This window comes from Gekko japonicus, unplaced genomic scaffold (assembly GCF_001447785.1).
Source record: "Gekko japonicus isolate JY-2015 unplaced genomic scaffold, Gekko_japonicus_V1.1 scaffold725, whole genome shotgun sequence".
NCBI lineage: Eukaryota > Metazoa > Chordata > Lepidosauria > Squamata > Gekkonidae > Gekko > Gekko japonicus.
In genome coordinates this window covers 354,967-379,061 of record NW_015172575.1, presented here as the reverse complement: position 1 = coordinate 379,061, position 24,095 = coordinate 354,967, and the positions used below count along the sequence as shown (strand labels likewise).

The window sequence follows — 24,095 nt, the reverse complement described above, 5'->3', positions numbered from 1 at the left end:
GTCATATTCAGGATATATAAAGAAAAAATAATCTGCCTGGGGAAATTGTGGTAAGATTCTCGAAGAGGCATGTGAGGGATGCAATCCTGAAAGCAGTATCTGGAGCACCCCTGAAAGTGGGGGAGAATACCATCAGAACATTGAAAGATATTCCATTTGAGATAAGACAAAGGAGAAAGAAATATAAAGAATTAACTCTTTTTCTACAGACAAATGCAATATTGGATATAGATAGTTAACTCCAGAAGGTGCAACCTTCAAAATCAAGGACAAAAAAGAAAAGATTGACTCTGTTCAGAAAGCACAGGAATTTTTAAGAGTCCAGTTTGGTGAGCTAGGAGTGGAAGGGAAAAAAGGGATGGACAATAAGTCCGATGGGGAGCTGGACTCGGAATCCCCCGGAGAGGACTCTCTTTCAGAGAAAGGGGCAGCAGCCCCTAAAAGTCCTTATAAACTCCGGAAGAGATTAGGCAAGGAGATGTAAAGGCTGAAGGACTCTGAATTGTGCCTTTATAAAATGTTGAGATGCTCTGGGGTATTTCTGTATGACAGTTAAACTTTAAACTTAAACGTGGGGAAGTTAATGAAATTTGACTCTGTTGATAGCAACATTAATGAGATTAAGTCTAAATGTTTGTTTAATATGGTGAGGGGACCTCCTCTCTTGGGTTTTTAGTTAGTAGCAGAGAACTCAGACCAAATGTGATCCCCCTGGAGAAGGAAATGGCAACCCACTCCAGTACTTTTGCCAAGAAAACCCTGTGGACAGTATCAAAAGGCTAAAAGATAAGACACCAGAAGATGAGCCCTTCAGGTCGGAAGGTGTCCAATAGGAAGAGCAGAGGGCAAGTACAAGTAACCCCAGAAAGAGTGAAGCGGCTGGGCCAAAGCCGAAAGGACGCTCCGTTGTGGCCATGAGGCCGAGTAGCCTTTGTATTTGAAAGGCCGTCACTGAGGGCTGGGTAAGGATGACAGTGGCTAGGTTGATGATATCGGCTGCTCTGGTTTGTGGCAGGAAGGCTGTGCAATTCGTGGAGTGCAGTAGCGCACCGATGTAGTGTATTTTCTGGACCGGTTGAAGTTGAGACTTTTCCAGATTTACTTGTAGACCCAGGTTTTCCAGGACTAGCGTCTCGTTGATGTCTGAGACTAAGGCGTCCCTGGAAGTTGCTACCAAGAGCCAATCGTCGATGTACGGGTAGATGGAGATACCCTTGAGACGGAGGAAGGCCGCGACCACCACCATCGTCTTTGTGAAGACTCTTGGTGCACTTGAAAAGCCGAATGGCAGGGCTGCATATTGGTAATGATGTTGACCAATTGCAAAGCGTAGGTATTGGCGGTGGGACGGGTGGATGGTGAGGTGGAAGTACGCGTCTTGGAGGTCGAGGGTGGCCATCCAGACGTTCTTCTGGAGAAGTGGCAGAATCTGTTGCAAGGACACCATGCGGAAGAGGTGGTAGTTCACAAAGCGGTTTAACGGCCGTAGATCTAAGACTGGCCGAACGCCTCCATCCCACTTCGGAACAGTGAAATAGTGGGAATATAATCCCTTGCCCTGTAGATGCAGTGGCACCGGCTCGATGGCTCCCTTCTGCAGAAGGACGGACACTTCTTCCAGGAGGGCTGGAGAAGGGGGTGTGGAGACGAAGACAGGAGTAATGGGGTTCTGAATGAATTCTATGCGGTAACCCTGGGTCAAGATGGACAGCACCCATTTGTCTGTGGTGATGAGGTGCCAGGTTTGGAGGAAAGGAGTTAGACGGGTTGGATGTGACTGGGAGATGTGGAAGTCAAAAACCCCGCTTGGCAGACTTTGCCTGCTTACTGTGGGAAGACTGTTGTCCCAATCCAAATCTAGGTTTCTGAAAGGTGGGGGCAGGAAGACTCGTGGGGATCTACTTCTAGAGCGGGAGCATCTAGGAACAGTGTAGGATCTTGTCTCCGTGTGCAGCCCCGATTAGCCCGATCATTGATATCGAAGGGTTGATCCTCGGCGAACAGACGGGGAGGATGACGTTGAGTGCTTTTAGGGCTCTGTCGATGCTGACCCTCATCGATATCGGCATGGCACTCTGAGACTGTCGATGTCAATGACTGAGCAGAGGGAGAGCGATCTGTGCCCAGGGGACGACTGAGGATCTCGACATTATCGATGTCGGAGAAAGGATGCAAATCGACCCGCGTGTCATGGTCTAGCTGGTGTATGGGAGAGTCCATTACCTGGATGGTTGGTATCGGTGGAGCGACTGGAGCCTCCGATGCCGCTACTACCGTTGGAGCAGGGGGCACATTAGGGGCATTACCCAGTGCAGTACCCACTACTTTCCCAGACCTAGCCACCTTTAGGGCCTTAGAGGAGCCCTTTTTGGCCAACTTGTGTTCTTTACTCGACTTTTGCTTCTTTTTCACGGGCATCAATGCCGAAGACTGCGCGGTCAGTGCCGAACGCTTCGATGTCGACTGGATGATGTTGGACGAAGGCTTCGATACTGGAGCCGTTGATGGTCTTACCGGCACTTCTGAGTCCATGACTGAAGCGAGATTTAGCGCTGACTCCAGTAACGCTACTCGGAGACGTGCCGCTCGGTTTTTTCTAGTTTGATTGGAAAACTTGGCACAGTGTTGACAGGACTCTGGTTGGTGCATCTCGCCAAGACAAAAAATGCAAAGGGTGTGGCCATCAGGTGGGGCGAGCTTACTGCCACAACCCTTGCAACGCTTGAAAAAGCCCCACTTCTCCATAAAATAAGCAAAATGGAGAAGAAAAAGAGGTGGGGGGGAGCCCGAAGGTCAAAGTGTGGTAAACGAAAAAACTTCCCCCTCAACTAAACAAAGTCTTTCTTTTTTAAAAAGAAAACAACCCAAAAAAAAGGTAGAAGCGAAAAATAAAGAAAACTGAAGAGAAAACAAAAGAGCCGCTGAGGAGAAATAGCTACCGATCAGACCGACGAAAGGAAGGTGCTTCCAGCGCGGCGGAAAGAAAGGAATTGGCTGGATGTCCGCGCCCACCCCTCTGGGCATGCGTAGTGGGGTTCCTGCGTATGCCCAAGGTCTGGGCACGAAAATCCGTTAAGAGCTTGCTACAATGCCAATCGATCCAGCACATGCGTACTGTATCCCATACGGGTGTGAAGCACAGAGACCACGTGAAGATCAACTTTGTTTACTACTAGGGATTGGCAGGAACTGAAACATGTGATGGATCTACCATCATGAACTTACATAAACTTTTAAAGCAGTTTGTGGTGGTTCATGGATAGAGCAGAAAGCAGGATTTAATGGGACTCAGAGTCCCTATAAACCCCTGATTTCTGTTCCACCGCTCAGCTGTTTTCCCGGCTTTCTTGTGCAGTCCTAAAGGGACTGCACAAGAAAGCAAAACAGCTGAGTGGCTGGGAGCACCTCCCCACCACTCAGCTGTTTTTCAGGCTTTGTGCAAACCCCATTTTAAATGGACTGCTGTCCCTTTCAATGGGATTTTGCAGGGCCACAAACCGGTTTGGTTCACGAATCAACCTTGTGGTTTGGCCATGAACCAACACAAAGCACATTTTCCCATTTCATACCCATCCCTATTTACTACACACGATCCTATCTTGGGGATATTTATTTTCTGCTAAGATAATCAATACTACTATTTTCCATTTCCTAACAGAAACTAACAGTTTGCTTGTGTGGCAATAATTTCGGTCCACATTCTATTTTATTATTATTTATTAAATTTATGAATTGCCCCATCCCTACTATCATAGGGCTCTGGGCGATGTACATAGTATTAGAAACAGTCACCAAATAAAACAATTGAACATATTAAATTACATTAAAAACAGATGGCGAGTAGTGATCCTGAGAATTAATTATTCCCATATTACAGACTGCACACATTTTGTGGTTTGGGGGGGGGAGAGGTCGAAACGAGCATGGAAAACTGAGGAGGGTGCCAGCTGAGGTAAAAACCATCACTGTCCTCAACCAAAAGCCTGATAGAACATCTCTGCCTTGCAGGCACTGTGGAATTGCATAAGGTCCCACAGGGCCCTGATGGAACTTGGCAGACAGTTCCACCAGGTTGGGGCCAGGACCGAAAAGGCCCTGGTCGAGGACAGCCAGATATCCTTAGGGCCGGAGATCACCAGTGTGTTGTTATCCAAGGAGCACAATACCCTTCCAGGGACATAACAGAGGACACGGTCCTGTCTAAATACTAAATAAACACCTTAGCATTATTTCTGAAACATGATTATACTTTTAAATTCTTCCATTTCATAAGGCTGTTGACTGTATTAGTTCAGACTTACAGAAACATTTTGTCAACGTAGGGGAATCTTCGTACCAATTACAGCTAATAAAGATTGACCTCAATCCTCTGTGTAATGTTTAGATTTTCACTGCATAAGTTTAGAATTCACATTGCATCTTATATTTCCAACTTTTATCTGACTATTTTGGATGTACTTTCTTTCATGAAGTTATTAATTTTTGAAGTAATATTCTTTTACATAATGTATCTGGAAATGACAGAACCATACCTGCATTTACATTGTCATATGGAACTCATAGAACAAAGGTTCTTTTCACATTATTTTATAATGTTTGCCTTAAAGGAATACAGTAGATGATATAATAAGCTTTTGCACTGAGTGCAAATTTTCAATGTTATTTTCCTAGATATACAAAAAATTGTAAATTTTAAATATTCAATATTAAATAATGGAAATATTAAGTTAGGCACCTTCTGTTCTCATATTTATACAACTTGTGGATAAGACTAAAAGCAGCTGCGGTTCTCAAACTGTGGGCTGGTCCCTACAGTGGGTTCCTATTCTCCTGTGAGAGGAGGAGGACAAACAGGGTCAGAGAAGAAGCTCTGGGTGTCTCAATGGCAAATCTGGGTTTGTCTCTATATAAAGCATGAAACAGACATAAAATACAGCCTGTTGCTCAATGGGGTATGTTTGTAAATACAAAGTATGAAAAACATAAACTTAGTGTTAACTGACCCAATATTCCTGAATCTTATTTTAGGCAAGGAGAAAGAAGTCTGATATTGTTCCATGGGTCCCACTTCAAAGAATCTGAGTGCCACTGGAAACTGTACACAACACTTCTTACCAGAATTTAATATATTCTCACCTTCGGAGAGTGACTGAATAATACTTCTATTAAAACATGTCATGAGTACTGAATGAAGAACATAACCTGGCTTTCAAAATAAGTAGGACTGAATAAACTCTAGATGCTTAGTGGCCCGATCAGTTAAAAATTCAATACTTTTTCACAAGACTTGTACAGGCCTGGTACTGGAACATTTGGCTCCCATGGATCCAAAATGTTTACAGTCCTGAGCAAAACTCTTGCCAACAATGAAATACAAACTAGCCAAAAATATAAAAACTGAAGACTAAGTGAACAGAATCACTGAACATCTGAAGACAATCCCCATTCTTCATTTCTCTATGCTACGCTGTACAGGAGAGCCATACTTTGGTACATTACATCACATTAAAGGCTCCAAGTATTAGACTGAAAGAATACTACACTAACCATACATAACATATTCTGATGTACTGTAGATATTTATAATATAAATGCAGTATGCAACCATCAGTGCCCTATAGTGCATAAGGTAGGTAATTAAAAGATGCTTCTTAAAGGACAAGAACCAATGACTCCTTTCCAACCAGAACAGCAAAATGAAAAAAGCTTTCCAGATGGTAATGACACACCCTGCAAGTTTGTACAGGAAGAACACCTGTATGACTGGAGTGGGAAGGGAATCACTGAATGAGATGAAAAACACACCACTCTGAACCAGAAAAAGCGAAGAAGACAGATTGGAAAGCCAAGGACAGATCTAAAGACTTAATCCATTCCACCCCCACACAACTGTTGTAATGGTCAATTCCCAGAATTAACATGAAACTGACATTCAATTTTCTAACCTTTAAATTGCAGCACTGCAATTTAATCTCTATGACAGCTTGCCATAATTCCTAGCTATGTACCATGCAGGTGAAATGCATGTTTAAAAGCCATTAATCTGTATTACAACACTAATGCAAAACACCTAATGGGTCAAGTACTTTGTAAAATGTGTGTATACACAAACACACATACACATAAATTCATTGAAATATTTTTCCTACCAAAATTGCATTCCCAACAGAGTGTATTGTGAAAGATGTACGAATAGTAGCCTTTAATATCCATAGCCTATCATACAGCACAACATTCAAACATTACACAGCTTGGGAACAGTGCTATGTTGTGAATAACTGAGCAAATATTTCAGAGCCATGAGGTTTAATCAAAACTCTTCTCAAGCTACGGCAGATTTGAGAGCACGACCATATTCCCCATTCTTTTTAAATAGGCATCTGAACACCATCACAGCTTAAGCAACATTATTATTAGGGATAGTTACAAAGATCCATGGACACTAGAGGGGGTGATGACAATGTGGCTCTCCCATCTGTCACCGGAATATCTTCATCTGATCTTGCAAAAGTGGAAATCTTGGCCAATTTACCCCATAACTTCCCTAAGATTCGGGAAGTCTTAAGGAAGTAATGAAGTACATTTGTCAGTGTTTCTACATTGCACGATCATGCAAGAATTCTACCATGGGACTTACAGAAGTTTGCTAAGTGTACTAGGAGTTCCTTGGATCACAGCTTTAAGCTCTAAATTGCTCTTGTAGCACTCCCAAAAGTTTCTCTAAGTGCTACAGCAGCTCTTTAGAGAGCTTGGCTTACACTGAATTTATAGCATTTAAAACTACTTTACCTGCTATGCCAGGTAAACTCCTCTAACTGCACAAGAGCACCACCTTGGATCATCTCAGTATCTAGTGGCTTAGGCAAACGTGTTCCCATGGCATCCCTAACAATTCCAGAACCTTAGGGAAGTCATGGGGCTCATCTGACAAAGTCGTTATACTGGGAGATTGTACAAGGACACTGCTAAGGTACAAAACCTGTGTGGAATGGAAAGGGAAAAATGGGGTGGGAGGAAGTATGTCTGCCCTATTTCTGGGTTCTGCTTAGTTTTCAAGAACTTTGACAGAAAATCTTTGGATCAAATCCCAGGTCTAAGGTGATAAAACTGCATGCGTCGATACATCCTTAATTATTTCAACCACATCATCTTCTTAACCAAGCCAGACTGAATGACTTCAAGAGCAGGAACAGGCTCCCGCGCAGAGCTTTTAGTTTGGGAAAAGAGGTGCCAGAACTCTCAAGAGGGAAATAAAGTTTTCAATCTGCATACTGAAAACTCATGAACTTTTAAACATTTTAAAAAGAATTTTGTTGAAGAGGTTCCGGAACTCTGTTCCGGCGCATTCCCCCAGAAAAAAAGTCCTGCTCCCTTGTAAAGGCTGTAGATTGCATGCTGGATTGATTGATTCAAAATCCACATTGTAACTAGGGGTGTGCAAAAAACAAAAACAAAAAACTTACGATTATTTTTTGGTTTGGGTCTACTGGACCTGAATTTTTTTTGTATTTCCAAGAAATCCTGGATCCCAATACCCAAATTTTTAAAGGTCCAACAGACCCAAGAAGATGGAGAAGCTGGCCCCAGGATCTGCATGCAGTGGGGAGGTCTCCCCGCCACAGGCAGACCCTGGGGCCAGCTTCTCCTCTCAGCCCCTGCTTCCCCAGCTGATCCTGGGGTGGCTCCTCTTGCAGCTCTGTTTAAAACGAACTGCAAGAGAAGCCAGGCCCAGCCAAAGTAGTGCAGAGCTCTAAGCTCCCACCACCCATTTGGTATAGCTGAATATACTTGAATAAGCCCCCCAAAATTCAGCTTTTATTCAGGCTCAACTATACAGGCGCCCCCCCAGTTTGGGCACGGACATGGAAGAAGCACCTGTTGCCCAGGGAAAGGGGAGTGGGGGGGGGGGGGGGGGGGGGGTCAATTTATGCTGAATGCATACCCTTAACAGGAGAAGCCAATCCACCACTAGGTACAAAGCAGCAAAATTCCAAATAGATCTCTGGTAGAAAAGATAGGTATTAATATTAGCTTGTGCATAAATTCAGAGTTTCACACAGATCAGAACAGGGTATACAAGGCCTTCATTACAGATGACTATGCCATCCTTTGTAAGAAGTTAAAACTCACTGTGTTAATACATCGGTCCTTCTTAAGCTGCCGTTAAACTCTACCTGTCTCTATAATAGCAGTAATAATTTCCCAAAGATAAGATTTCTTTGCTCCAAGTATTCATTCAGCAAAAAACAAAACAAAAAAACAAAAGATTTCCTAGATAAAGTTAACCTGAAGATAGCAGAGATTGTGCCTACAGGATAAGATTTTGTACGGAATTTTTATTTTAGCATGATCATTCTGTCAGCCATTACATTTCACATCAAGCCTTTCAAAGCAGTTCTCAAGACATGATGCATTCCACTTACCAAAGTCTAAGATGTGCATAACCTATAGAACAACTTAAGAACTCTGTTTCAAGTATTCAACAGAATAAAGCTTCTCCGTTCTTAACCATGAGAACAAATCCATACCAGTGAAATCACACAAAGCTACAGGGATTTATAACTATGTTCAGAATGTATGACAAGCTGTTTTTTACATTAACTTTTATATTACACAGCACATACGGAAATTCTGCTCATTTACCACCTTCTTGTGGCAGTCAACATGTGCTGAACATTTATGTGCTAAACATTACCCACTAACTCTTTTCTATGGATTTATTAACAGCAAGAGCTTGCACCGGCACTATTGCCCCAGGATCTCAAGTCATATCTGGACTCAGCAAGCACTTGGGGTGAAAAAGCAGCATGTTCTACATATATAATTTAAGACAACAAAATTCCAGAATGGACAGATGTCAGCTCACTAAAGACAAACATAAATATGAGTCTGACATTACAAGCTCTAACCACCACATCTAAAGTTGTCCTGCAACAGCACTGCAATGTATTCCTCAATGCTAATGCAAAAATGCTGGACTGACTATTTTAACCAGGCCTTTTGATAGTGCAATCCTTTGCAGTGGTCTTGGAAGGGTGTAACTGTGCTTAGGATTGTACTGTGAGAAATTGAAACCAATGTTAACATTTACCTTGAACGCTGAAGACTTCGGGGAGAAGCAGGTTCGTGACCTTGTTTGTCAGCAATCACTGGCTGCTGAGATGCTGACTGTGAAACTGGTCCTTGCTTAACACCTGGAGTAGTAACCTGCAAATTCAGAGGTTGATGAGATTTTTGCATTATTAAATTTAACACAGTGACATTCATTATCGATCAGATCTGAAATATTTCCAATGCTTTCTAATTTGGTTCTTGGGCTTATTGGACCTGCATCCATCTTACTGCTAATCTGACTGCCATGAAATTTAATTTTTGCCCTATACTGGTTTTCATCTTTTGCAATTTGACATTTGAATTTATAAGAAATCCTGCTCTTTTAATCATAAGGCAGGATATAAGCGAAACATTCTTTAGAATCGCATGTCTATTATTGTCATCAGCCATTACTTGAAGCAACATAAAAATTAAATGTATTTTCTACCTTTAAATGTTTGTTATACCTTTGCCAGTTACATATGACTTAGAATTCAAACAGATTTAGTAACCTACTGATAAAGTAAGCAGTGATACTCAATACAAATGTAAAGTGGGACAACAAAAATCCCAATTTCTCACATGTACCAAGTGATCTCAGTCACTGAGAGTCTCAATAAATTACATGCTGTGGTTACGGCAGAAAACAAAAACCACCACAGTGCGTATCGAATGAAGGGAGCGTTGACTCTCAAAAGCTTATACTCCAAAAATCTTCTTGGTCTCGAAGGTGCTACTGGACTAGAATCTAACCAAAATGTGTGAAACTGAAACTACATACAAAAGGCAAGCACATGAGTTAACAAGTTAATTGTGCCCACCAAACTGGGATTCTAAATCTGCATCAAACCCTGGTTTAAAATTGGGGGAAGGGTGGCAGGGGTGTCACTGGACTAAGTCCAGTTAACCTGTACACATATATCTGTACTTCACAAAATTCTATGATTAAGACACTTTAATTGAGAATTACAAACTAACTCCAAAACTCTGTCCAGGAAGTGAATGGCTTGCCCAAGGACTCCCACAGAATATCAATTCAGATCTGGATAAGGCAAAGATTTGAACTAGGATTTCACAGCTCATATTTTCAAGCATTTTTACACAGAAATCACATCTGGAGAAACAGCTGTTGAAAGAAATTATTCTTTAGCTCTTTTGTTTGAGTCAAAGAAACAAACATTTTGTTTAGAAACATTTAAAGCATTAGAATTCTGGATGCCCATGTCTGTTTCAGAATCATGCACTTAGAACTATAGTTGCATCCCTACATCAGAAATCACCAAAATGTTACCTTTGGCTGTGAGGATACAGGAGGTGTACTCATCAAAGGCTTTAGGGGAACTGTGTTCGTCTGAGGCGTGCTTATTCTTGGAGATACATATGACCTTGGTGATGAGGCATCAGATGTTAAAGACATTGGGGACTGATTAGATGGCTGAGCTGTGAATAAGGCCAAGACAGTTTTATTAAACCTGGCCAAATCCAAGTAAATCCTTTAAAAAAGCAACTTAAAGAAAGCAACTGATTAAAAGAAACCTGTGACAAATAGAAAGTTAAGAGAGCATGCAGAGGTTTTCTAATTAGGATTTTCTGCATGGGGGGCAACTGCATGAACACTGCAACCATCCATGGTCTGAAAATGGTGGTCTGAAAATCTCAAATGAAGAGGCAAGCAACTCAGCAGTTATGCATACAGCACAGCAAAACAAAACAGTCCTTTCTAGAAGCACCACTGCATTGTTTGTAAAAGCTTGATTCTGAAAGTTTTAGCCTACATTTTTGCTATCTACAGAAACTGAAGTATAGTTGAATATTCATCTAAGTTACTACATACACTGGTTCTCTTAAGGTATTAGAGATCTTCCGTACCATATTTATATAATTCAATGACTCGTCCTTATTTACATACATCAGATAACCATATATACACCAAGATCCTTGAGTCTCTGTCAAACTTAGAGAAGTATCAAAATGTTCAGTGGGTTTCAACAAGTCAGTCTGAAGTTTAGTACACATGTAGTCCAAGTTACTTACAAGGGTAAGTAAGGCAACAAATTAACTTTTAAAAGTAGCCAGCATTCTAACAGTTAAGCTTACAAAATCAACAGAACTGAAGGGTGTTTCTCTTGTCACACACTGAACAAGTCTTAGATTTAAAGATTTCAAGCGGCAGCCAGGCATGTATTTGTGCCTGCAGAATGCAAATGATAGTAGCAGCTCTTTAGGTAGCCTATTTTCAGTATTTAAGATATATACTGTTTGCAATGAATTATTATTAGCTTTATTATAAGCTAGAGACCTATGAGGAGTTGGGGAGGAAGGATAATTGATAGGGAACCATGACAATCATCCACCCCCATATACAAGAACAATTCAGCAGTACAAGACTGCTTCCTGCTCACCTAGTCTTGAACTTTATTATCTCCAAAGCAGGTAGCACAAAATTTCTATAGGGGGAAGTTATTCATCTAGGCTCAAGCCTAAAAGATACAGTGCAGGGAAGGAATATTTTTCCTTTTCCCTCCAGCCAAGAACTTAGAACTGCCAACAGGAACTGGAGACACACTCCCAATATGGCTTTCACCTCCACCACTCTAGTATACAATGTTATCGATCTCCTCCTTACCAGGATTATATAAACTCTCATAGGCTCAAAGAGGCTAATTTACACATTTCCCTCTGTTTCTGCCTGACTCCTCCCCTCCCATAGCCCTTATCTTCTCTATGGGTTTTGCTGACTTCTTGCCTGGCACATCACCCAGTTAACCATTAGATATTATGGGTGGAAATGGAATATATTTTGGCTCTTTCACAATGAATTAGAGGGAATATGGTGTGTATTAAGAAATCACAAAGTAGCTACATGAAAGTCCAACAGAAGATACATACAACCAATTTTGTTAGGGGGTCTTTAAGTTAGCAAGGTGAATGCCAAATTGAATATAATCCATTGCTTGACTTGCCTTGTATACATTTATGCTAGAGTGACTGGAAAGCATTTAGATAAAATCCACCAGATACCAGAATCTACCCTCAAGGATTATTACAGATTCTTGCCTGGAAAAGCCTTCAGATAGATCATAGCACCCTTCTGCAAAGTGCTTGGATAAACCGACATCTAACTTCAATTTGTCACAGTGATACTCAATTAGTAAACACTCTCAGAGTGCCAACAAATACTTTTCACAGATCCAACAGACACTTGTAAAATACCTTGTGTAGAAAGTTGTGTCGCTTGAGAAATCAGGGAAGTTATATTAAAAGCAGATGGTCCAGCAGTAAGAATTTTATGGAGTATAGATTGCAGAGAGGCTTGTGTCACAGCAGCTGTAAGAACTAAACACAAATCAGTATGATCAGTCTTGTTTCCTGAACTGAAGAGTTTTATATCTTTCTTTTTTCAAAAGACAGCTAATACTATAAAACGTAACTAGTCTCAGTTGGCCAGTGACAGGAGTCTTGCTGCCTCCCATTCTCCTGCCTATTTCAGAGCAGTTGGCTGCTGCTGGAGTTGTAAGATATTGACCATGACAATATATTTAAAGAAATTTCTCAAGATACTGGTAAGAAGAGATGACGACAGCTGAAGATACATCAAGCTATCAATGACATAATGAAGAACACTTGTTATTTCCAGTCCTTGGTATCTGGTTCAGTTGTTATCTTATGTTTACAGTGAGGCATGCATAGTTGTCCCAAGAGAGACAATTCCGATCAGTAAACTCCCATGGGTGCTAGAAATGTGAAAGGCAACTAGGCTGTACCCAATTTAGGTGGCAGTTTTGAAAATTCTGACTATTACTAATTTAGATGGGATGTAACACCAGTTATGCTTAACAATATGTAACCAAAAGTGCTCTTCCATGAGCACAAGCTATCTTAGGTTTGCATATTTGCGGAGAAAGAAGGCTGCACTTAGAAAATGGTACTGCAACCAACCACTACTTCCACTAGCTTAGTTATAACTACCATCCTCATTGTCACTATGGGATAATATGACAGCAGTAAGCATCATTGATCATATTCTTTAAGAAGCAGGTAACTCTCTGTGTTATTTCCTATCAAAATGAGGAAGAATAAACAGCAGCAGCAAGGGCAGCAGAAACTGGGGTTAGGGATCCCAGTACCGGCCTTCGATGGGGCACCACTGGTGCCAGCGCCGAGGGTCAAGAGTTTGGGAGTGCTCCTGGACACCTCCTTAACAATGGAGGCCCAGGTAGCAGCCACTGCCAAGGCAGCCTTTTACCACCTCCGGCTGATCAGGCAGTTGGTTCCCTTCCTCGAACGCAATGATCTGGCTTCAGTGATCCATGCAATGGTCACTTCGAGGTTGGACTACTGCAATGTTCACTACATAGGGCTGCCCTTGGTGCAGCTCCGAAAGCTGCAGCTGGTGCAAAATGCAGCGGCCAGGCTGCTGATGGGGCTCCCCATGTGGGAGCACAGAGGGCCTGTACTAAAGTTATTGCACTGGCTGCCAATAGCATACTGGATTCGCTTCAAGGTGCTGTTTTTGACCTTTAAAGTCCTTTAAGGTCAGGGACCTACCTTTCCCCGCATGTTCCCCTTGAGAGCACTGTGATCAGGTTCACAAAACCACTTGGCCTTCCCTGGCCCGAAGGATGCCAGGCTGACATCGACAAAGACCAGGGCGTTTTCTTTGGCAGCTCCAACTTATTGGAATGAACTCCCTGGTGAGATCAGGGCCCCGCGGGACCTCTCATAGTTCCGCAGGGCTGTGAAAATGGAGCTTTGCCAGCAGGCATTCTGATAGGAGCTGCACCTTATCAGCCATGCCCTGTATCGACCTAGAGTTAGAAGTTACCCAGAGGGTAGCAGGACTGGCTCCAGGCGGCCGCCCACCTGCGCGCCCACCAATTACGGGGGTTGCCAACCTCCAGGCGGGGCCTGGGGAGAAGGAGCCCGATGGGTCTGTAAGATCAGACTTGGGACGGGGAGGGAGGTTCTGGAGAGGGATTTCGCGCCTTCCCACGCCCCCGGCCCGCTCCGCCAACTGCAAAGTCTACCTGCCCGTCCCCCCCTGCTTTTCGCCAGCCTTCGGCTCGGGCCAGCCATCTTTGGGAGGCTGCCACCCGCCCCACACCATACCCAGCCAGCCGAGAAGGAGGAAGGAGCCCGTCGCCGCCTGACTGGCCAGGAGAAGGATGGATGGGCCCCCGGCCCCTGCCGCTTCTGCCGCGCTGGGCCGGCTGTTCTTCCTGGGTGGAGCAGCCCCCTCCCCGCAGGGCACCCTGGCCATGGCCAGCATGCACGCGCACCACCACCACCCCGCCGCCCACTCGGGGCCGAGCGCGGGGCCCTTGTAGTGCTGCGGCGAATCAGCGATGGGGACCAAAGGGCGCACCGCGTGTGAGTTGGGGCGGGCAGGAGTGCCCTATGGATGGGTGCACGACAGCACAGAGCAGCATGCACGCTGCCGCTGCCTCGAGATGAGTTTTAGTAGCAGCGGCTTTGGGCAGGGTGGGGGCTTTTGGTGGGGGGAAGGGCAGCAGGGCACCTGGCACCCTGTTTGGAGCTCTGCCGTAGGCCAGAGACTAGCTGGCCTAGTGAGAGAGACGGCCCTGAGTGGTAGCAACGCTGAATGTGTTCTTAAATGCATTTTATTATATCGCACCACCATCGTTATATCAACTGTTTTAAATTGTTTATTATGGATTTTTACATTGAGATGTATACTGTTTTATGTAAGCCGCCCTGAGCCTGCCTTGGCGGGGATGGCAGGGTAAAAGTTAAATAAATAAATTGCTTACAGAGGAACAGAGAAGGGAACATAAGCAAGGCAGAAGAGTAAACAATACAATTTACCTTGGACTATGCCCCACTGACCTCAATGCAACCTACTTTTCAGCACTTAAGCATAAGACAGTGCTATCACGTGTAAGAAAAAGATGAAGAAAAATAACTATGTTCAAGGACTCACCCCAAATATACAGCATTAGTATGAAGTATCGACCCCTTAAAGTATCTGCGTGACAACTGCTTAATATTTTTACAAGCTCTATTTACTTATTTCCCATCAATGAATTTGTGTTTCTTGCTGTGCGACCACCCTTGAATATGCAGAACTGTGCTAAGTTGTTATAGAAAGATGTGTACAGCTTGGTGGATACATGCCAGTGTACCTGAAGCAGTATTATCAGAAGTTCCTTAAACAGCACATTAGTAAGTTTCAATACTTCCTCATTTGAAATGCAGACAGTTTTGTTTTTGCCAGTTTAATCATTTATTTGGAAACTTTCTATGCCACCTCTCCAAAGAACTTGCTCAAACAGCTTAGAAAGTCAAACATAAAAAATACACAGTAACAGTTGCTGTTACTTACTGAACTATAAGAAACACAGTATTTAAAACCCAAGAAAAGTATAAAACAAGTCTCAAAACAGTTCTCAGCCTAGAAACAGACTGTTAAAAGATTAACCTGACTAAAAAGAAATATTTTGGTCTGGGTGACTGAAAGACCTACTGAAGGTGCTACATGAGCCTCAAGGAAAAGGGCATGCCACATTTGAGGTGCCACTGCTGAAAAAGCCCTGGCTCTGGCCAAAGGTGAACTGGGTGAAAGTAGTTGTACAGAGAGCAGGGCTTGTGAGGAAGATCTCAACTGACAGTTTAGTCAAATAATACATTATATTTATATTTATTTATTATTTCAATTTATATCCCGCCTTGCCGGACAAGCTGACTCAAGGTGGCATACGGACATTAAAATGCAAAAAAACAATAAATACAATAAAATTCACATGAACATCATAAAGTGCTAATAAGAACAATACAGGTGATGGCGACATTCAGTATACAATCCAATGGTGGAAGGCAGTACCCAACGGTGTGTCGTAAGGGCCATAGGATGTTCCAGTGACACATACGTCAGTGGCGGCTCCTAATCGAAAGCCTGGTGGAAGAGCTCTGTTTTACAGGCCCTGCAGAACTGTAAAAGGTCCTGCAGGGCCTTGATGTCCTCCGGGAGCTCATTCCACCAGTGTGGAGCTCCACTGAAAAGGTCCTGGCTCTCGTAATGGCATCTTTCAGGCCAGGGAGCCAGGCGATTTTGTGACCCTGACCTCGGTGCTCTCGGGGGCACATATGGGGAAAGGCGGTCTCTCAGGTAGACAGGCCCCTGACCATATAGGGCTTTAAAGGTCAAAACCAGCACCTTGAAACAAATCCGGTAAGCTATTGGCAGCCAGTGCACTGCCTTCAGCACAGGCTGGATGTGGTCTCGTATAGAGAGGACCATCAGCAGCCTGGCTGCCGCATTTTGCACTAGCTGCAGCTTCTGGATTTGAGACAAGGGCAGCCCCATGTAGAGAGCACTGCAATAGTCTAATCTCAAGGTGACCATAGCATGGATCACTGTTGCCAGGTCATAGCGTTCGAAGAAGGGAACCAACTACCTAATCAGCCATAGATGGTAAAAGGCTGCCTTGGCAGTGGCTGCTACCTGGACCTCCATTGTTATGGTGGCATCCAGGAACACTCCCAAACTCCTAACTCTCGGCGCTGGCATTAGTGGCACCCTATCGAAGGTCGGTAGTGGGATCCCTACCACCGACCCGCTCCGACTCAGGCACAGGACCTCCGTCTTCGTCGGATTCAAGTTCAATTAGCTCAGTCTAAGCCAGCCTGCCACACCCTGAAGCACCCGACCAGGTCATCTGGGGTAAAGTTGGACTGACCGCCCAACAACAGATATAGCATATTGGTGACACCCTAGCCTATGCCTCCGGGCAATCTGGGTGTGGGGGCGCATGTAGATGTTGAATAACATTGGGGATAACACTGCCCCTTGAGGAACCCTGCAAACCAGCGGGTGCCTCTGGGACGTTGGTTCCCCTAACGCCACCCTCTGTCCCCGACCTTGGAGGAAGGAGACAAGCCATTGCAAGACAAGCCCCTGGATCCCAGTGTCGGCGAGGTGGTGGATCAGTAACTGATGGTCGACCGTGTCGAACGCCGCCAACAGCAACACTACTGCCGTACCGCCTCAATCCAGATGCCTCCAGAGGTCATCTGTGAGGGCGACCAGTGCTGTCTCTGTCCCATGGCCTGGCCGGAAGCTGGACTGAAAGGGATCTAACATGGAAGTGTCATCCATAAAGCTCTGCAACTGAATCGCCATCGCTCTCTCAAGTAATTTGCTCAAATATTGTGTATATCTCCTCTAATTACTCATCATACAATGGAAGCCTTGGCTTAAGCCAAAACAAAAGGGTGAAATGACACATTATGAAGCAAACATGTGGGTTCCCTCCTCACATTTGCCTAACACTACTGTGTCTGGCCCATATGCAGGAAAAAACTAGCAGAAGGATCCCCTTCCCCACCACCACCACCAGCCAATCTTCCCCATGCCATTTTAAACAATTTGCAAAGATCATAATAAGCAGGGGGGAAAGGGAGGAGAGGGGGGGGGGATGATGGAAAGAACCCGTGGGGAAAATTAAGCCAGTTGACTCTTCCCTGAAAGTGCATCCTGCCCCCCACTGCCTCTGCAAATGCATCAAACACGTATATACCATCCAAAGAAACAAGTACTAAATACTTGAATGGTTCAAAACAGGCATTTGGTCCAGTTTTTAGCAAATAATCCCCATGCTCAATATACAGCTGAATAAACTATTAAAAATAAAATCTCCATCTTACCTTCATTTATTTTTGATATATCTACACTAGAATTATTAAGTTGCAAGGTGGCTTGAAGGGCAGGTAATAACTGTCGAAGGAGATTTGGGTCCTGAAGCAACGGAGGAATTGGCGATTGAGAGACAGGTGAAACAGGGACTGCAGAAGTAGATGAAGTTGGGGCAGAAGTTGGATTCAGCCCAGAAGCAGATGATGTGGAAGGAGTTGTGCATGAGAGGGTCAGAGACTTGTCCATAGATACAGGTTCTGAAAATAAAAAACAGAGACATTTAGTCTTCGTCCCAAGAGAAACTACTCACTTGTCTCCATATTCTAGTTCATTAGAATTAGAAGATACTATTGCAATATGGGAAATATAATGTTTTTTACTACATGAGATGTATTTTAGCATGCTTCCAAAGCTGGAAAAACAGGGTAAAAGCAATGCTGATGCAAACTACATTGTATTTTAATAAATATCCACCAAAACATTACAACTGATAATAAAAATAAATGAACTCTCCAAGTCTTCTTATTAGATTAATTATTGTAAAATGAAGATATTTATAGTTGTCTGACAAGGACAGAGCAAGCATACATACTATCAGCAGAAAGCCAAAACAGAGAAAACTTTATTACCCTTGCAAATCAGCCTTGAAACTCATGGTGACAGATGAATTCACCGGACAACAGTGTATAGGTAGGAACAGTGTTGTATACAGACATATAGATGTGATGCGTTACCAAGGAGTTAACAGCATATACGTTAACATATACAGACAGTTGCCAGACTCCAGACGAGTCTTGGACAGGGTTTTCTGAAACTGGACAGTTCTTTGAAAAATGTATGACATACATGCAATGGAAACACAGGAAGAGATTCCAAATGGAGAAGCAAGCTTTATGTTATGCTTTTAAATTTACAGCTTTGAATTGTGCTGTCATAAAGAAAACCTGCAAACTTCTTGATTTCAAACAACATCTGAAGAGTTCAGAGAAACTATGTACAACTACTTCCTTTAAATGACGCTTTTTAAGTACCTGTGCTGCATAGTATCAGTAAGACAGAAAAGCAATACACACGTGCTTTCAGTGAGGGAGAACTGTTTGGAAACATCCTGCCAGATGCAGAGTATCTCAAGCTGTGTTTTTGCTTCCTGTGTGCCTGCAGGCAAAAAAGCAGGGTATGGCCAAACGTGCAAGCTCTTGGACACTAGTGGAAGACTGTTTGGTTCACAGCCATCCTATTGAAGAGTATGCCTAGGATGTGTTTGCTTGGTCTGGAAATTTCTGTAAGTCCCTTCAGGAGAAAAATGACACAGAAATGCCCTGCAATGTGGGGAGCATTTTCCTTAAAAAGTTCCTCTTTCCTTGAACTGTGACCACAGAGGGCCTCTGAGCTCTCTATTTCCCTAGCCCTTGCTCCCTACCCAGGACTCCAACAGGCCATCTTGTTTCATCCATCTTAGAGTTGCCTTGGGGAGGACCAGAGGAGAGATAGTTGTCTGATGCATCTTGCTTTCTAGCCATTGCCTCGGCTGCAGCAAGGGGCAATGAAAGAATTTTTTTTAATGGCTTGAGAGGGCAGTAGAAGGATTAGCTGAATGAAAGACAGAAGAGGAGGAAAAGGCACAGGAAGCAAAAAGGCTGAAAGTGAAGTCTAACGTAGAAAAGTCCCGAACAAGCCTGCATGCCTATTCCAGGCAGAAGAAGAAGAAGAAGAAGAGATTGGATTTATACCCCGCCCTTCACTTGGAGTCTCAGAGACGTCTCCAGGCAGAAGAAGAAGAAGAAGAAGAGATTGGATTTATACCCCGCCCTTCACTTGGAGTCTCAGAGCAGGAAATGAGCTGAAGATTGGGTAACTCCCACCAGTGGAAATAGCGAATTAATACGCAAGTCCTGCCTCCCTTGACTAACTGATGGGAATGATAGGAATCAACCAAACTAAGAAGTCCTCCTCCCTCAGAGTTAGAAGAGGTTGTTTTGGAGATCCTCCAGCCACCCACCACTCTGAAAATGAAATGTGGAACAGAGAAGAGGCTTCCCAATGCAGAGAGGGACGACTGGCAAGTCTTTTTGGAGACAGGTTCCCCGCAATGCTTTTCTTTTTTGATTCGGAGACTTCTTTGCATTTTGCAGAAAAGTGTCTACTGCTGGTCAAGATGGTACCAGTGCTGGAATACGGGCCAGGACAGCACGAACAGGAGCCCTCAGAAAGAGAGGTAGAAGCTTTATCGATAACTTCAAAATTAGTTTGTATGATAAACTTCTCACAGCATTTACAAGTTTCTACCCTATGCAGGTCTCTGAGGCAAAGACAAGCACTGATCACAAGGGACAACCTGCACTTTTTAAACACAGGTAGCTGAGCCACAGGTGCCCACAGAATGACAGAGAAAAAATAAATACAAATGTCTTTATAGAGACAATGTCTTAACTATACAGAGAGAAAAAAACAAGCTATGAAGAGAAGGCAGGCAGATTTTTTTAAAAAACACCTCTGAAAGAGAGAAAATCTTAAGAGTCCCAAGATCTTGCTGTGACAGACGAAGAGCAACTGAGCAAGGTGGTGTGACTCCTTCCTTCTAGACATGTGCAGTTGGAACTGTGTCTTCAGAGTATGATTCATGCCTAGAAACCAGCTCTAGAAGTTTTGAGTTGTAGCTCTGCACAAGCACAACGGACAGCATAATGCATGGAGAGCACAAAGTAGTACCTAATTTTTAGTGAACTAAACTCAGTAGAATAATAAAAAAAGACACTGACAAATTTCCAATAAGCCTGGCATAAAGAAAAATACAGTTCATCTAGTTTCATTCTTGAATTATAGTTCCTTCACTTAAAGACACAGCAAAAAAATCCACAAGAGTATGTACAAACAAAACTGCTTTGCAACAGTCTATGTCAGCTAACCAACCACCCTCACACTGCCTTCCTTGATAGATGGACAATGGCCATTTTTCTTTCAGACATACATTGCAGGGTCAAGGCATACTTTACCAACCACAAATATTCACGGAACTCATTCATATTTTACTATAAAATTACAAGAACTTTGACATTTCATAACCTTAGGTGAAAGTTCACTGTTTAACAAGAAGAAGAAGAGAAGAAATTGGATTTATACCCCACCCTTCACTACCCAAAGGTGTCTCAGAGCGGTTTACAAACTCCTTTCCCTTCCCCTCCCCACAACAGGCACCCTGTGAGGTAGGTGGGGCTGAGAGAGCTCTTGACAGAAACTGCTCTTATCAAGAACAGCTGTGCCAGAACTATGGCTTACCCAAGGTCATCCAGCCAGGTGCAAGTGGAGGAGTGGGGAATCAAACCCGGTTCTCCCAGATTAGAGTCCGCGCACTTAACCACTACACCAAACAAGTAGTCAGCACACCACCACCTGGATTTTTTAAAAAAATTAAATCTGTTTTTAAGTTATGTCAAAGTGAAAAATTTTCAATAGCAGTTAAGGTTACTCAGCTCACACCATAAAAGAGTTGAACTGTTTTACTTTGGATTTTCCAGAAAATTTGGCAAAATTAAACTTGTCACCATAGCACATTCTCTGGGCCAAATTTCAGACTGATGGGAAAATTGACTAGATTCGCCAATGAATAGAAGTTTCAGCCATCTTAATGATAGAACCATGTTTAGCCAATGTATTGAGCAGTCCAGATGTAAAATGTATATACAGAACATGCTAAAGAAGGTGCCAAGAGTTTTGCATTTGCCCCACCACTAATTCGGTATTTGCTGCTACCTCTGTTTTATCATCAGGATTTTATCATTTTAGTTTTATAGTATAATTATGCTTCTTATGCTGCAGCCTTCTTTTGGTTAACTTCCTGTACAGTTCTGGTTCTTTGAGAAATTTTAGTTTTGGCTTGTTGGGAAAAATGAAAATAGGAGGTGGTGGTGGTGGTGCTGATGGAAAGTGCTCTCACGTCACAGCCACCTTATGGTAACCCCATAGTGTTTTCAAGACAAAAGATGAACACGTGATTTTACCATTGCCTGCACAGCAATCTTGGACTTCCCTGATGGTTTCCCATCCAAGTACTAACCAGGGCTGCCCCTGCTTAGCTTCTGATGAGATCTGATGAGCCCAGGCCATTATGATCAGAGTGGCCAGAGGGAACAGCTTGAAAATATAGCCATTCAAGCAAGCAAAGTAATTTTTACTATCTGTGGTTAGAAGTAGTATGTAGACAACAGCATTATATACAACAAAAAGTTCATTTCTCTAACCAGAATCAACATCGGAAAGATCAATAACCTGTGATACTGAAACTGCATTTCAAGCTTTGCTGGACCATGAATTAGTCAGTACAACTATTCTGAAGTGCTGTTTTAAAAAAGCAAATCACACATTCAGAATATTTTGTAACAGTGGCTTTTCTTCTACCTCCTTTATGTCTTGGCAGGAAAAACAATGGCATCCCAGCTGTGCTGACATAAAAGGGAGTGATTTCACCCACTTCACTGAAGAGTACTGACCAATGGCTATTGTCCTACAACCTCACAAGATCAAAAGGTACCTTGAGGGGCTGCAGCAGGGAAATTCTGTTTGTGCAAGCATTACAGATAATTGGATGCAACCCTATATATAAAATGATGCATGTCGTTTAGATATGCTTTCTACTGCTACACATTTCATCAAGATAACCCCAAGTTGTAACGGGGAGGGATAAGGAATTGAATCTCTATGCAACTTTATATGCCTTCATCATTTCCCTCATATTTTTTCTAAAACAAGAAACCAAAACCCCTAAAACTACATTGTCCAATCTTTTAAACATTTAGGTTTTCTTCACTTATATTTTTTCAGAACATCCATCTTGAGATGAAACAACTAGTAATACAGTAGCTATACACTGAACGTCATCCCCCCCATACAGTCTCAGGGCACCTTAAACAATAACAGATTTATTGTGGCATAAGCTTTCATATTACAATAAATAGTTAAAATTTTAAAGATGCCACAAGACTACTTTTGTTTTTGCCATAGAGCTATGCCTTTGTTTCCTTTGAATTTATCTGAATTTTCTGCACATTAACTGTCCCCATGATTTGGTGCACTTTAATCACATATAGCAGGATTCAAAAAGCTGCTATATAGTTAACATGCATAAATGCCAGACAAGTCAGTCATATCTCTTATGCTGCCCTGAAAAGGTTTCAGAGTTTTTCCCAAGGATTTCAGTTCCTTTTGTAAGCATTTTTTAATGACCAAGAAACTGACATTTATTTAAATAATCATTCTGATGAAGCAAAGCAGAACAATTCAATACCTAGTGTACATCATATGAACTGGACTGCTATATATTTTGAAACAGAAAAACTAAGTATTAAAAATCCATGGCTAATACCTTCAACCTCCTAGACAGTGCAGACCACAGATTAAAAATTAGATTTTGCATCAGCAGAAGCAATACAACGAAAGATAAAGTAACATGAGCACTGTTTTACCTGATAAACTTTTTCTTTCTGTTTTCTGAGAAGGGATGGAAGAAGTGGGCGTAGGCAGTTTTGATAAGGAAGATGCTCCATTTGCATCAAATGATTTCTTTGGCTGGTGGTCAGACTGTAGAGAAAATGGACTAGGAGGTACAGAACTTGGGGTAGCAGATGGGTGAACCACTGTTTTGATGGGATGTTGCACAGGGGCAGAACTACTGTGAGTCTCTGTTCGTGGCAGTCTGTAGTCTCTGTCATTGTGTCTACTTGTCTGAGACAAAATATTCTGTGGGAGCATGTTTGCAGCATCACTGGAATGCTTCTCCTCCACTTTTGAGTGTCATTCACAATGTTGCAATGAAAAACAGAAAAGCCCCAAGTTAGAGCTACAATACCAACATGCAAATATTACTGACTTTGACTCTAAAATAAATCTGTACAATTTTTTCCCTAACCAATCCTATCAATATTATCTTAATATTAACACAGGAAAGTCACATATCAACAAGTTTTTCTTAGAAGATTGCAGAATTCTTTAATATTGGTAAAACTGCAATTCATGTTCATTAAAATATAATAAACAATATGCTATAATTCTGGAATCTGCACTTCTTAAAATGAATAAAATGCAACCAAATACAGAATTGGATCCTACCAGTTATGCAAGAACAATCCATATCCCCCAGTAGAAACTTGCCAAGATCCAATCCATAAATAAAGCTTGGTTCTCAAGAATACCCTACATGCTTCAGGACTCAGCTACACATCAAGGTAATACAATAGAAAGCAACAGAAGTTTTAACCTGTTACTTGCTAGAAAAAGCCACTCAAATTGCATAACCACCCCGTGTCACATATCAAACTGCTGAATAAAGTATGGTTTAAAAAAGCAGCTTATGATT

The 24,095-nt window shown here is 42.6% G+C and overlaps 1 protein-coding gene across 1 annotated transcript in view; it reads right to left on the bottom strand.

Annotated features, from left to right (window-relative positions):
* The window catches only part of WAC (WW domain containing adaptor with coiled-coil), a 79,448-nt gene that overhangs the window by 18,708 nt on the left and 36,645 nt on the right, over positions 1-24,095 (bottom strand). Inside the window, exons 5-9 of the mRNA XM_015421414.1 lie at positions 23,206-23,523; positions 17,758-18,003; positions 12,307-12,429; positions 10,385-10,533; positions 9,092-9,207 (exon numbers count right to left, since the gene is read on the bottom strand). Of these exons, the coding sequence (XP_015276900.1) occupies positions 9,092-9,207; positions 10,385-10,533; positions 12,307-12,429; positions 17,758-18,003; positions 23,206-23,523 (952 nt within the window). The remainder of the gene's footprint in view (positions 1-9,091; positions 9,208-10,384; positions 10,534-12,306; positions 12,430-17,757; positions 18,004-23,205; positions 23,524-24,095) is intronic.